Genomic DNA, 14,947 nt, shown 5'->3' on the forward strand with positions numbered 1-14,947 from the left:
ATTCTATGTCTTTTTTTACAAGTTCATTCTCTCATAGTTTGATTGTGGTAGGATCGGCCTACCTCACTTATGTGAGCCTGTATTTCCCTTGTAGTCTTCAAAAAAGATCTCCATTGCCTCTTTCAAATACCCGAGATCTAAATTTAAGACATTTCAGCTCTGCACTATTATAAAAAGTTATCTTTAAATGTGTAATATTTCTTCTTGAAACTCATCTGACAGAAAATATTGGCCCTTAAGATAGTTTAGATTGCTAAGAGCCACCAAGCCCAATACTCCCAGAGAAGTTTCATCACTAGTTACTCATTTATTACTGATGAAGACCATTGAGTCTAATTTAACCACTTCCCGCAGCCAGTTTTGTGTTCCTAATAAGGCCGCGTTCAAATCTGACGTGTTTCACTTTATCTGGTGATAACTTTGGATGCTTCTTCTGATTCTATGAATTCTGAAATATATTTTTCTGTGACAGATTGTACTGGTAATTTTGGGTTGATTAGAATTTGCGTTAATTGTTTAAAAGATCTGAAAATTGGCAAATAATTTAGAAAGATTTGCAGTTTTAAAACTTTCAATTTTACTCTCTTAAAACAGATAGTGATATCACACTAAATAGTTTATAAAGAGTATTTACCATATTTCTACTTTAGTAAAATCCACTTTTTTTTTAGGATGATAAAAGGCCAACAAGGTTATCAACAAGTGTTTATATGTTCAATTAAATTTACAAAACCTCATTTCTGGTTAACAAATCGTTTTTGTTTTTTTTCAATGACTTTGAAGGCCCTAGAAAATTGCATTTTTCTTAGTATCAAAAACCACTTCCATGAAATAGCACAAAGTGGAATGCAAACATTATTATTTTTTCAGTAAAATGTGGATGTAGCCCCATTTTTTTCATTTTCACAAAGGGTAATGGCAAACAAATGGACCTTACATATTATTTTCCAGCTCCTGAATATGACAATACCCAATATACGGTTGTACATTACTGTCTGGGCACATGGCAGGGTTAAGAAGGGAAGAAGCGCCATTTAGCTATTTCAATGCGGATTTTGCTGGAATAGTTTGCAGACACAGTGTATTGGGGTCACTGTTCATGGTAACCTAGCAGCTCAAAAGATGGCCACCACAAACAAGCTTAGTGCTGTCTACTCCATTTTCCAGATCCCAGTGATTACCTTAACCTTCACCCTTTAACCCATCTACATGGATCTGGACTTACACAGCGACCCATTGGCATGGGCCACGGTTTTACCTGCTGTTCTGTGGTGTCAGATGGCAAGAAGAATGGTCAGGTAGTCTGGTCAGAACCAGTAGGGCTGAGATAATATAAAATCAGAAGATACAAGAGTAGTCAGTATATGGGCCAGGGTTACAACAGGAAACAAATACACAAGCCGGGAGTTGAGCACAGAGGACTGAATCAGAGGAGAACAAGGCTGTATCTGGTAGCTTCTGGCAATATGCTACAATATACCTGTAGAAAAAGACATGGACCGCACATCCAAGAGTTCATACTTTTGATCTAATGCCAGTAGGCAAACATTTATAAACTGAATATGAGGTTCTTAGTTAACAAGGTGCGGTGTCCTGGCAGTCCACTGACACAGCAATAGTGCACCAGCAGGGATGGTGACTTGGTGCCCCACCGCACCCATTCTGCCAAGCTGAGTCTCCATGTCTTCAGGCCCCACAGCAACAATGGCTACCACACAACACCAGGTGAATAGATGTAAAATTCTCTTCTTCCACAAGCTTTCAGACCGTGAACTGAGAGCAAAAATAGGCAGAACCCTTCTTGCAGACTCCTGCTGGTGCACCGTTGTGGTAATGGTGGGTTGCTCACAACTCCATACCTTTTACGATAGGGACCCACTGAGAGGTTCACCATGACATGGTAGTGGGCTTTTTATTCCAATATTTGGGAGGCAGAATGAACAAACAGTTGAACACCACGCTCTACTGATGCATGCTATGAGGTTTTCTATTAGACTGCTGTGAATTGTCATTCTTAGTAAATCAATTTTGCTACCTAACTTGCCATTTTTACAGATGTTTTAAGTAGAAATGTTCAAAAATATTAATTTCAAGGATATTTTATTCAAAACTAATTAGTGGTTTGTTTCTTGGCAGATGACTGTACAAGGAGATCAGGGGAACAGCTGACATCTTCAATTTTTAAATCAGATGACCTTGAGATCCCACTGGATACAATTGAAGTGAATGCCATTACTCCAGATATACCATCATCCCTTCACAGCAAAGATCTGTCATCTGATCCTTTGAAACAGGTCCTGTCTTCTGATTCATTACTGACTACTAAGGAAAATCAAAGTAAAAAAACAATCCTTAAAAAACTAATTGCTCCTAAATCAAAGAAGCTATTATCACGTTCACAATATGGAAATAGTTTTCCCCTTGAAAAGTCTTTTTTTAAACATGAAAAAATACACAGAGTAGACAATAGATTTTCTTGTTCCAAGTGTGGAAAATATTTTAACTATAAATCAAATCTTGTTAATCACCAAAGAACTCACACAGAGGAGTTTTTTTCATGTTCAGAATGTGGGAAATGTTTTGAATGGAAATCGCATCTTGATAGACACCACATGACCCACACAGGGGAGAAGCCTTTTTCATGTTCAGAATGTGGAAAATGTTTTAACAGGAAATCGCATCTTGATGGCCACCAAAGAACTCACACAGGGGAGAAGCCTTTTTCATGTTCAGAATGTGGGAAATGTTTTAACCAGAAATCGCATCTTGATGGCCACCAAAGAACTCACACAGGGAAGAAGCCTTTTTTATGCTCAGAATGTGGAAAATGTTTTGTGAAGAAATCATCTCTTCTTAGTCACCAGAGCAGTCACACAGGAAAGAAGCCTTTTTCATGTTCAGAATGTGGTAAATGTTTTACGTTGAAATCAAGTCTTATCACACATCAGAGAAGTCACACAGGGGAGAAGCCTTTCTCTTGTTCAGAATGTGGGAAATGTTTTGTACTGAAATCTTCGCTTGTAAAACACCAGAGACTTCACACAGGAGAGGAGTATTTTTCATGTTCAGAATGTGGGAAATGTTTTCCAGTGAAATCGGGTCTTATCGCACATCAGAGAACCCACACAGGGGAGAAACCTTTTTCATGTTTAGAATGTGGAAAATGTTTTGTACTGAAATCACACCTTCTTAGACACCAGAGGCTTCACACAGGGGAGAAACCATATTCATGTCCTGAATGTGGGAAATGTTTTAGAGAGAAATCATATTTAAACGCACATCAGAGAGGTCACACCAGAGAGAAACTATATTCTTGTGTAGAATGTGGGAGATTTTTTGAATGGAAAGCACATCTTGTTAGACACCTGCGGAGTCATACAGGGGAGAAGCCTTTTTCATGTTCAGAATGTGGGAAATGTTTTGTATTGAAATCACACCTTCTTAGACACCAAAAAATTCACACAGGGGAAAAGCCATATTCATGCTCCGAATGTGGAAAATGTTTTACACAGAAATCACATTTTATTGCACATCAGAGAACTCACACCAGGGAGAAATTACATTGTTTAGAATGTGGGAGATTTTTTAACTGGAAATCGCATCTTGTTACACACCAGAGAACCCACACAGGGGAGAAGCCTTTTTCATGTTCAGAATGTTGGAAATGTTTTAAAAGTAAAGCGCATCTTGATAGACACCAGATAACTCACACAAGGGAGAAGCCTTTTTCATGTTCAGAATGTGGCAAATATTTTGTGAAGAAATCATCTCTTCTTAGTCACCAGAGAATGCACACAGGGAAGAAATCATTTTCATGTTCAGAATGTGGGAAATGTTTTACAGCGAAATCAAGTATTATCAGACATCAGAGAAGTCACACAGGGGAGAAGCCTTTTTCATGTTCGTAACCTAGGAAATATTGTGCACAGAAATAAACTTGTTCAGAATGTTGGAAATGTTTTAACCGATAATTGTATCTTCTTAAAGGAGTTGTCCCTTCTGTCATTCCTCATGGCTTTCATAAAATAAAAGTACTCATACTCGCCTCCCATGCTCTCACCTTCCAGTGGTGTTGGGACTTCCTGGGGCTCACGTGAGGTTGTTACATCATGTGAGACCTGTGCCCAATCAGTGCCGATGTCTTCAGACATATTAGGGTATGTGCACACGTTGCGGATTTCTTGCAGAAATTTCCTGAAGAAAACCGGAAATTTTCTGCAAGAAATCCGCATTTTTTTTTTTGCGTTTTTTTCCCGTTTTTTTTGCGTTTTTTTAGCATTCTGCAAGCGTAATTAGCTTGCAGAATGCTAAAGTTTTCCAAGCGATCTGTAGCATCGCTTGGAAAACTGACTGACAAGTTGGTCACACTTGTCAAACATAGCGTTTGACAAGTGTGACCAACTTGTTACTATAGATGCTGCTTTTGCAGCATCTATAGTAAAAGATAGAACATTTAACCCCTTAGTGACAGAGCCAAGTTTTTGAAATCTGACCAGTGTCACTTTATGTGGTAATAACTCTGCAACGCTTCAACAAATCCCAGTGATTTTGAGATTGTTTTTTCGTGACACATTATACTTTATGATAATGGTAAATTTAGGTCAATATGTTTTGTGTTTATTTACAAAAAATATCAAAAATTTGAGAAAAATGTTAAAAAATTAGCAATTTTCTAAGTTTGAATGATTATCCCTTTAATTCAGATGGTCATACCACAGCAAAACATTAATAAATAACATTTCCCACATGTCTACTTTACATCAGCACCATTTGTAAAATGTTATTTTATTTTGTTAGCATTTTAGGAGGTTTAAAAATGCAGCAGCAATTTTTCATTTTTTCAAGGAAATTTACAAAATGTATTTTTTTAGGGACTTATCCATGTTTGAAGTGACTTTAGGGGTCTCATATATTGGGAAACCCCCAAATGTGATACCTTTTTAAAAACAGCTCCCCCAGACATATTGGAAACTGCTGTCAGGTAGTTTATTAACCCTTCAGGTGCTTTACAGGAATTAATGCAAAGTGGTATGACAGAAATGAAAATGTGCATTTTTACCACCTAAATGCCTCTAAATTCTGAACAGATTACTACAGCTGTCAGACTGTAAGGCCGCTATTTGGACATGAATTGCCATGGCAAACATCAGGACCACACAATCATGATCCGAGGGCATCAGTTTGGATAAAGAGGAAGCCCCCACACTCTGTTAACCATTTATAATGATGTAGTCACTATTGACAGCAGCATCTAAGGGGTTAAACAGATTTGGAAGGTGCAAATACTGATCGTGGCTGATACAGCAAGTTGTCAGCTATAGTGTACAGCTGACAGCTGCTCCAATGTCACCTGTATGGGGAGGCTATTCTCTTATATCTCAGGTCAGTTAAAAGACGTATTGGCTGTCACTAAGGGGTTAAAAATAATTAAAAAAATAAAAAAATGGTTATACTCACCCGCAGACAGCAGATCTCCTCACCGGCGTCCATTCCTATAGCTGATGTGTGCGCGCAGGGCCTTCCATGACGTCACGGTCACGTGAGCGGTCTCGACCAATCACAGGACAGTGACGTCATTCGGCAAGGTCCTTCACCGCACACCAGCTGCTGCTACAGGAACCGAAGACAGCGTGCAGCACAGAGGCGGGAACACTTCGGGGGCCATCAGAGGGTGAGTATAGGACTATTTTTTATTTTAATTCTTATTTTTTTACCAATTATATGGTGCCCAGTGCGTGGAGGAGAGTCTCCTCTCCTCCACCCTGGGTACCAACCGCACATAATCTGCTTACTTCCCGCATCGTGGGCACAGCCCCGTGCGGGAAGTAAGCAGATCAATGGACCCCTAGGTGTGCGGAATCCCCTGCAATTCCGCATTTTAATGAACATGTTGCTTTTTTTTCCGCGATGCGATTTTTTCGCGGAAAAAAAGGCTACATTTGCACAAAAAATGCGGAATACACTGAAAATAATGGGAGGCATATGTAAGCGTTTTTTTCGCATTTTTATCACGTTTTTATAGTGAAAAAACGCGAAAAAAACGCGAAAAATACTGAACGTGTGCACATGGCCTTAAACTGAACCTGTCCGGTCCCCTGTGAGAACAGAACCACTATTACACTACTTACACTATTACACTACTTACATAAACCTGTCTTTAGAAAAAGTATTTCTAAAGTCTGTCTATCATCTGAAAATTGAGGACTTTGACTAGCCAAGGGGATGTTGGTGGCCCCAAAACTAGTCGACCCACTTAGCATGTTATTACATCCCTGTGGGCATGATAACATAACTTGCAAGCGCCGGTGTCATTTCAAGCTCTATACTTCCCTTGTACCTGCGTGCGGCTACTTCCCCTCATCATTGATCCTCTGAAGCCAGGTGAATGCGTCCCGGCCTCAGAGCTCACTGACTCCTCCGACGATCAATGATGAGAGGTGAAGAAAGAGCAGTAGCTCAGCAGACACAGGAACCGACCACGCAGAAATAGGTCACGGGATTAAATCCCCTAACTGAGCTATGACAGTACCCATTCCCTTCTATGAGGGGCCCATTGGATCTTCAGAATCCCCTGATGTCGCTGCTTGAACTGTCTCACCAGGCGATTCTTAGTTACATAGGTTGAAATAAGACCTAGGTCCATCAAGTTCAACAGTTATTTGCCAATTATTAATTTTTTTGTCACTATATTATCTATAACCCACAATTTTATATGTACTGAATAAATCATCCAGACCTTTTTTAAAAGCTTGAAGCATCTGCCATTACTACCTCTTGTGGTTGGCATTCCACAGTCTGACTGCTCTAACTGTAAAGAACCCTTTCCTATTTAGCTGTCTGAATCGCCTTTCTTTCACCCGTAATGAGTGTCCCCTGGTCCTTAGTACGGTCTTTGGAAGGAATAAGTCATGTGCAAGTCCTCTGTACTGACCACACATTTATTTATACATCTCTTGAAATAATCTAGTTGCCGCCTTTGAACTGACTCTAATTTTTGAATATCGATTTTTAAATGTGGAGCTCAAAACTGGATCCCATATTCCAGAAGTGGCCTCACCAGTGTTTTATAAAGGGGTAATAATAATACGCTGGGATAATGGCATTGAGCACCGCTGCTCAGCTTAGGTGTAACCAGAATACCCAAGTCCTTCTCCTGTTCTGTAGTCCCGAGCATACTCCCACTAAGGGTACCGTCACATTAAGCGACGCTGCAGCAATATAGACAACGATGCCGATCGCTGCAGCGTCGCTGTTTCGTCGTGTGGTCGCTGGAGAGCTGTCACACAGACAGCTCTCCAGCGACCAACGATGCCGAAGTCCCCGGGTAACCAGGGTAAACATCGGGTTACTAAGCGCAGGGCCGCACTTAGTAACCTGATGTTTACCCTGGTTACCAGTGTAAATGTAAAAAAAAACAAAAACACATACTCACATTCCGGTGCCTGTCACGTCCCCCGGCGTCCGCTTCCCTGCACTCCTCCTGCATCCTGTGTAAGCGCCGCCGGAAAGCAGAGCAGTGACGTCACCGCTGTGCTCTGCTTTACGGCCGGCCGGCGCTGACACAGTGCAGGGAAGCGGATGCCGGGGGACGCGACAGACACCGGAATGTAAGTATGTAGTGGTTTTTTTTTTTTTACATTTACAATGGTAACCAGGGTAAATATCGGGTTACTAAGCGTGGCCCTGCGCTTAGTAACCCGATGTTTACCCTGGTTACCAGTGAAGACTCGCTGCATCGGCGTCACACACGCCGACTCAGCGATGTCAGCGGGTGATCCAGCGACGAAATAAGGTGCTGGCCTTCTAGCTCCGACCAACGATGTCACAGCAGGATCCTGATCGCTGCTGCGTGTCAAACACAACGATATCGCTAGCCAGGACGCTGCAACGTCACGGATCGCTATCGTTATCGTTGTTAAGTTGTTCAGTGTGAAGGTACCTTTAATGTATATGCAACAATTACAGGATTACTCCGACCTAAGTAAATTACTCTAGATTTATCTACATTAAGACTCATTTGCCAAGTGTTTGCCCATTCAGACATCTTATTCAGATCGTTTTGCAATATTGTAATGTCAAGGTCAGATTTTAATATCGTTCATAGTTTATTGTCGTCAGCAATTAATGATGCTTTATTCTCAATCCCATCCACAAGGTCATTAATAAAGATGTTAAAAAGAATCGGTCCTAGCACAGATCCCTGGGGTCCCCACTGCTCTCAGTACAGATCCCTGCTGTCCCCACTGCTGACTATATCCCATTTAGAGAACGTACCATTTATGACGACTTTGTTTTCTGTAATATAGCCAATTCCTTACCCATCTGCATATAGTTTCCCCTGTCTTGCATCTGTATCTTCAATATAAGTCTGTTATATGGTACAGTATCAAATTCCTTGCAAAGTCCCAATAAATCACATCGGCCGTATTACCAACATCCAAATTTGCACTTGGCTCCTCAAAGCTCCCTCGGTATCCGTGGGTGAATGCCATCTGGGCCAAGGGTTTTGTCAACGTTTAATTTGCTCAGATGCAGGCGTACTTCATTTTGTGTTTAACAAGGTATATCAGGTGGTGAATTTTGATTTTTGCCTTGTTGAATGATCCCTGGAACAGTCAGATCGTTGGTGGACATGGATGCAAAGTGCCTGTTTATTATCTCAGCCTTTTCTTTGTCCTCTGTAATTGTAATTATTCTGTTATTGTCTTTTAAGGGGCTGATACCATCTGTTTATTTCTTTTTGGCATTGATGTATTTATAAAATTTTTGTCAATTTTTGTTTCCCTGTTAACTTAGCAGCTTGATTTATTTTTTACACTTTGCATTTCAGGAGTGTAAAAATATATTTTGGTATTCTAGGCCTTCAATATTTTGAGTACTCTTTGTTTTAGTCTTATTAAATTTTGTACTCTCTTATTTATCCATAATTGTATCTTTTTATTCCTGGACATTTTATTACCTGAGGGTAAACATTTTCTACAGGATTGTAGTATTATTTCCTTAACCCGTTCATGACCTTGGGATTTTCCGTTTTTCCGTGTTCGTTTTTTGCTCCCCTTCTTCCCAGAGCCATAACTTTTTTATTTTTCCGTCAATATCGCCATGTGAGGGCTTATTTTTTGCGAAACAAGTTGAACTTTTGAACAACATCATTGGTTTTAGCATGTCGTGTACTAGAAAACGGGAAAAAAATTACAAGTGCGGTGAAATTGCAAAAAAAGTGCAATCCCACTCTTGTTTTTTTATTGACTTTTTTACTAGGTTCACTAAATGCTAAAACTGACCAGCCATTATGATTATCCAGGTCATTAGGAGTTCATAGACACCAAACATGTCTAGGTTCTCTTTTATCTAAGTGGTGAAAAAAAAATCCAAACTTTGCTTAAAAAAAAATAAAAATTGTGCCATTTTCCGATACCCGCAGCGTCTCCATTTTTCATGATCTGGGGTCGGTTGAGGGCTTATTTTTTGCGTGCCGAGCTGGCGTTTTTAATGATTCCAATTTGGTGCAGATACGTTCTTTTGATCGCCCGTTATTGCATTTTAATGCAATGTCGCGGCGACCAAAAAAATGTAATTCTGGCGTTTCAATTTTTCTTCTCGCTACGCCGTTTAGCATTCAAGTTAATCCTTTTTTTTTTTATTGATCGGGCGATTCTGAATGCGGCGATACCAAATATGTGTAGGTTTGATTTTTTTTTTTTTATTGATTTATTTTGAATGGGGCGAAAAGGGGGGTGATTTAAACTTTTTATATTTTTTTTTTTTTTCACTTTTGCCATGCTTCAATAGCCTCCATGGGAGGCTAGAAGCTGGCACCACTCGATCGGCTCTGCCACACAGCAGCGATCAACAGATCGCAGAAATGCAGGTGTGCTATGAGCGCTGACCACAGGGTGGTGCCCTCAAGGACCTCTATAGGTACCATTCTGACGCATCGCTGACCCCCCGATCATGTGACAGGGGTCGGCGATGCGCTCATTTCCAGCCGCCCTGCCGGAAGCGCCGTTTAAATGCCGCTGTCAGCGTTTGACAGCGGCATTTAACTAGTTAATAGTAGCGGGATCGCGATTTCACCCGCCGCTATTGCAGGCACATGTCAGCTGTTCAAAACAGCTGACATGTCCCGGCTTTGATGCGGGCTCCCCGCCGGAGCCCTGCATCAAAGCGCGGGATCTGACCTTGGACGTACTATCCGTCCGAGGTCAGAAAGAGGTTAAACATTCCCCATTTATGTTCGGTATCATCAGTTACTATGACATGATTCCAGGCTACACGATTAAGCTCTTGCCTTAATTTGTTGAAATCAGCTTTCCTAAAGTTCCGGGTTTTTGCATTTCCTCTTTGAAATGATGTATTGAATATTAAATTGTAACTTGCCATATTATGATCACTGCTTCCCAAATGCTCCATAACCTGTCGATCTGAGATTGTATCTGCTCTATTTGAAAGCACGAGATTCGGCAGATTATCTCCCCTGGTTGGTTCATCTATCAGCTGAGAGGTAATTGTCCTGAACGGCGGATAAGATCTTACATATTTTAGCACAGCAAGGAGATTCTATATCCCATTGAATGTTTGGATAGTTAAAATCCATATTGATACTATAGAAACATCTGTGAGGGGTGGTGATTGGTGTGAAGTGGAGATTCATACATATGACTACCCAGGTGAGTGGTAGCCACTAAATGCAAGGAGGAGTGCGATAAACTAAACTATATAAAAAAAACATTACACCTGTGCCATTCTATATCTCTAAGCTGTGCATGGTTGATGGCTGTAATATACATGTATTCACGCCTGCAGAAGATGTGTTGGCATGGCTCGATCCCTGGTTTCATGGATTCACTGCACATCATAAATTACGGTACTTTGTTTTCAATCTTAAGAAATTCAGATTACTTCAAAATATCTCCTGAAATGGGGGGCGCTAATACGTTGTCTACTCTTCTGGTCAGGACTGATAGTAGCTCCAATGGTCCACCATAAATGAGTGCAAGTCTGGTTTAGTGTTTAACTCTCCCCTCATACATATGTTGGTGTTGGAGATGTTACATGTTTTTTCAGTCATCCCTCCCGACAACACTATGGAGGTCGTCCTTCTTATCCTAGCTGGGACAGGAAACAACGAGAGGTTAAAAGGACCTTCCCATCTGCACACGTCAGTGTGTTTCCTGTCCCAGTGAGGATAGGAACGACGAGAGAAGAGCTCCAGCGTGTCCCTCCTGGTTGTACCTGGCAGACCGAGCATGGATCAGGGGACCCAGCCTCTCACTTCCCGCTGTCAAGTGGTCTGTGGTCGACACCCCCCAAAGGGAGGTCCCTCAGCCTACCTGATGAGTTCTGCTCCCGGACTGCGAGCACCTTCATCCTTCTAGGAGGCTCTCGGATCCGGTGTCTGCCTCCGACACTCTGAACACACTGTGGGTGCACTTACGGTGGCATCGTTACTACTGGCCAGGCACACCACGTCCGGCTCTCAGCAAGCAAAATCGTGGAACGCAGGAAGTATCCAGTCAAAGCAGGATCCTGGTGGCACCTCGTCTGAGGATATCGTATAAATAGGGTTCCAAACACCCGACGGGTGCAGTTTTGCTGATCGCTTCTTCTGGGGGCATGTCTAATGGGGGTGACTCAGTTTGTTTTAATTACCTCTAGTAATGATGTACATGGCCATGATAGGATGGTGGGATGTCCATCATTACCACTTGATATGCGAGCCACACCTCCTAAGCAAAAGGGACTTCGGTGGCAAGCAGTGGAACGCACTGCAGTTACGTGGGCGAGCACTTTCGGGAGTCAGAGGAGGCTTTATATCAGGACAAGTGCTAGGGAATCCCAATGAGCGGGGGTTTGGGAGGAGTGGCCCGGGTTGTCACATGTCGATATGACTGCGAGGCAAAGAGAGGAGGAAAATGAACCCATTAGTGCTGGGTATGAGAGGAGTGAGTACATAATGGAGAAAGAACATGGGAAGATATGCACTAAGGTGACCTGTATCAAATCAGTAGAAGTGACATTCAAGATGCATGTAATCCTATATTAAAGTTGCTCTAAAATAGACAATGATGATGAATGGGGAGGGGTGCAAGAAAACAAGGTAGGGGGGTAGGAATCAGACTAGGGATGTTGGCAAAAATGAAGAGTGATGTATTGCAAAATATTAAAGGGATGAATTTAAATATGAATAGAGATCAGCTGTTATGGTTATTAAGTTGATTAAAGTGTAGGTGGTACATGAAGATCAAACAAAGTCCAGCTTACCATGGTCGACATCCTTGGAGACTCGGAGCACGAAACCGCTGTGTCAGGGCGTGGAAGAATCAAGAAAATGATGAGGAATCCAGCTCAACGAGATAGTGAAAAAAAACCTTTACTTTATTCACTTGGAAAATGTGTTCAGTGGAGGATAAAAACCAGCAATTGCAGAGAATAAAATGCAATATCAACGCGTTTCTGGTGACCAAGCCACCCTTATCATGACTAAGGGTGCTTGGTCACCAGAAACGCATTAATATCACATTTTATTCTCTGTAATTGCTGATGCTTTTATCCTCCACTGAACACATTTTCCAAGTGAATAAAGAAAAGGTTTTTTTTTCACTATCTCATTGAGCTGTATTCCTCATCATTTTCTTGGTACATGAAGATCCATGAAGGGCAAGTGGGAAGGAAAAAATTGGCAAAAAAAACACCTGAGGGTAAGGGCAGAACTGTAATGGGGCTATCAGTAAAAAAGTGCAATAAGGACTGGGATTGTGGCATCAGGGGAGTGGGATGGGGCCCTTCTGACCGACGAGCATAAATAAATAGGATCAAAAGGCTGACCGTGTATGAAGACTCACTTAAAGGCTATCAATTAAATGAGAGGTTATATATAGGCATAAAACAAGGTGCAGAAGTGCTGGCGAGAGAGAGGTCTTTGTAAACGACAATATACAGTGCCTAGAAGGAGCCTGATAGAGTGCTTTATTATAAAGTGCCTGTAAAAAAGTGTAAGAGGGTGGGGAAGGAGGTGGGGAAAGGTGGAGGCCATCCGCTCGTATATGAGTCCAATGGGGAGGTCCAGCAAGGGTGAGGGATGGGACGGAAATGGGCAAATTGAGTTTGAAGAGCATTCTTCTCATAATCCGATTTCAAGGTGGCACCACAGGTATAGACTACTCTGAACTTGAAGGTAAATCTTGCATAATTCAGAAGTAGGTGAAGGATGGTGGGGGGTGGGGGGAAGGAAGGTCAGGATGGGGAACCAGATATGGCTGAGGCAAAAAGCCCATTTAAAAAATTGTCTGTAAGGTGGTCCAAAAATAGTAAGAAAATCTTGCATAGTGCAAGAGTAGATGCAAAGTGGAGGGTGAGTGGGAGAGGGGGTAAGGATAAAGGGGACAGGATATGCCTGAAGCATAGTGCCAGTAGCGGAGATTTGTAGTCTCTGGAGTATATCTCCCATCCGAAATCCTTCGCTCTTTCCTCATTGCAGCATGAAGAAGGAGAGGATCGGCATGAGTCCACTTCTTTGTTCTGTCTCACTTCCATCTTCCAGTAGTGAAGACAGCTAAAACAATGGTCTGTCCGAAGAGCTCACCGGCAGAGGAAAAGAGAGATGGTATATTCTAAGATAAATGTAAAGGCCATATATTAAAATCACATTTAAAAAAACACATTAAAACAGGTATGTATTACTTCAAAAACCTGAGTGAACCCAAGTGGGGGCCCAAGATATAGCTTAAATTACAGGAAGGAGCTGAACCCAAAACTTTCATTAAGGCCCTGTGGTATCAAGGTGCCCAAGTAGTAGATCCACCAGTTTTAACATTGGGCTAGGGCTCTACCTAAATCTCCCCCTCTGGTGCCCATATCTAGTTGATCAATACCCACCATTGTGAGGTCCCTAGGGCTACAATTGTGGACAGCTTTGAAGAGCCATGGTAGGGTCTTGAGGAGTGATCCATCCTCTGTTGTGGCCCTTTCTATGTCCCTGACATGTCCTCTAACTCTTACCTTTAGCTCACGGGCAGTGAGTCCAATGTATATCAGTTAGCAAGAGGATTTGGCGTAATAGATCACCCCACAGGAGGAGCTTGGTAAGGGCTTTCTGATAATGTATCTCCTCGAAGGCTGACCTTCCGATGGAAGGGGTCAGTCATCAGGATTTGCCAGTGTCTCCCTAGAGTTTCTTTGAATTTCATCCACTGGTTATTGTAAGGGGAGGTGAAGTGGATATGTCCATCTCTTGCTTGTCTCTGGATTTTGGTCTGGCTAGGGTAAATTAACCCTTCTCTGGGCACTTGTTTCACTCTTCTGTATCCACACAGGATAGAACGTTTGCCCCTGTCCAGGAATCTTTCCCAGCTTGTTCATCAAAGAAAGGGTCCTCCGAGCAAAGTCTTTTTGCCCTGAGAAATTGTCCCACTATGATGCTTCTAATTGTAGCAGGTGGGTGCGCTGATGTGGCGTGTAGGAGGGAGTTGGTTGCCGTAGGATTCCTGAATAGGTCCGTGGTGATTCTGTCTTCTGGGGAAACTCCTATTTGGAGATCTAGGAAGTCTAAATCCCTACCAAATGTGTAGGTAAGCTTGATGTTAAGGGCATTGTTATTTAGTTTGCTCATGAGCGCATAGAGATCTTCAATCCCTCCCTCCCACACAACCAGACATAGTCAATGCATCTCATCCATCCCTGTACTTGATTTATCTCTCTGATGGAATCACTCTGGAAAATGTCCCTCTCCCATAAACAGGTTAGTGTAAGAGGGTACACAGAACGCCCCTATAGCTGTTCCCTGTAATTGGAGATCTGTTTATTGAAGGTGAAAATATCATGTTTGAGGACATATGTCAGAAGGAGAAGGATCAACTCGCTCAGGGCCGGCGCTATGTTAGTAGTTTTTACATACCATTGTGTTGCCCTAAGACCATCTTTGTATCTGATGGAGGTGTAGAGAGCC

At 42.0% G+C, this 14,947-nt stretch overlaps 2 protein-coding genes across 3 annotated transcripts in view; one reads left to right on the forward strand and one right to left on the reverse strand.

Moving 5' to 3' along the window:
- Nucleotides 1–14,947, reverse strand: part of LOC143768048 (uncharacterized) — an 804,459-nt gene that overhangs the window by 688,070 nt on the left and 101,442 nt on the right. The gene's annotated exons all lie outside the window — the stretch shown is intronic.
- LOC143767103 (uncharacterized) overlaps nucleotides 1–14,947 on the forward strand; it is a 415,169-nt gene that overhangs the window by 379,754 nt on the left and 20,468 nt on the right. The window contains exon 7 of the mRNA XM_077255125.1: nucleotides 2,137–3,904. Within this exon, the coding sequence (XP_077111240.1) occupies nucleotides 2,137–3,904 (1,768 nt within the window). The remainder of the gene's footprint in view (nucleotides 1–2,136; nucleotides 3,905–14,947) is intronic.

This window comes from Ranitomeya variabilis, chromosome 4 (assembly GCF_051348905.1).
Source record: "Ranitomeya variabilis isolate aRanVar5 chromosome 4, aRanVar5.hap1, whole genome shotgun sequence".
NCBI classification, from domain to species: Eukaryota; Metazoa; Chordata; class Amphibia; order Anura; family Dendrobatidae; genus Ranitomeya; species Ranitomeya variabilis.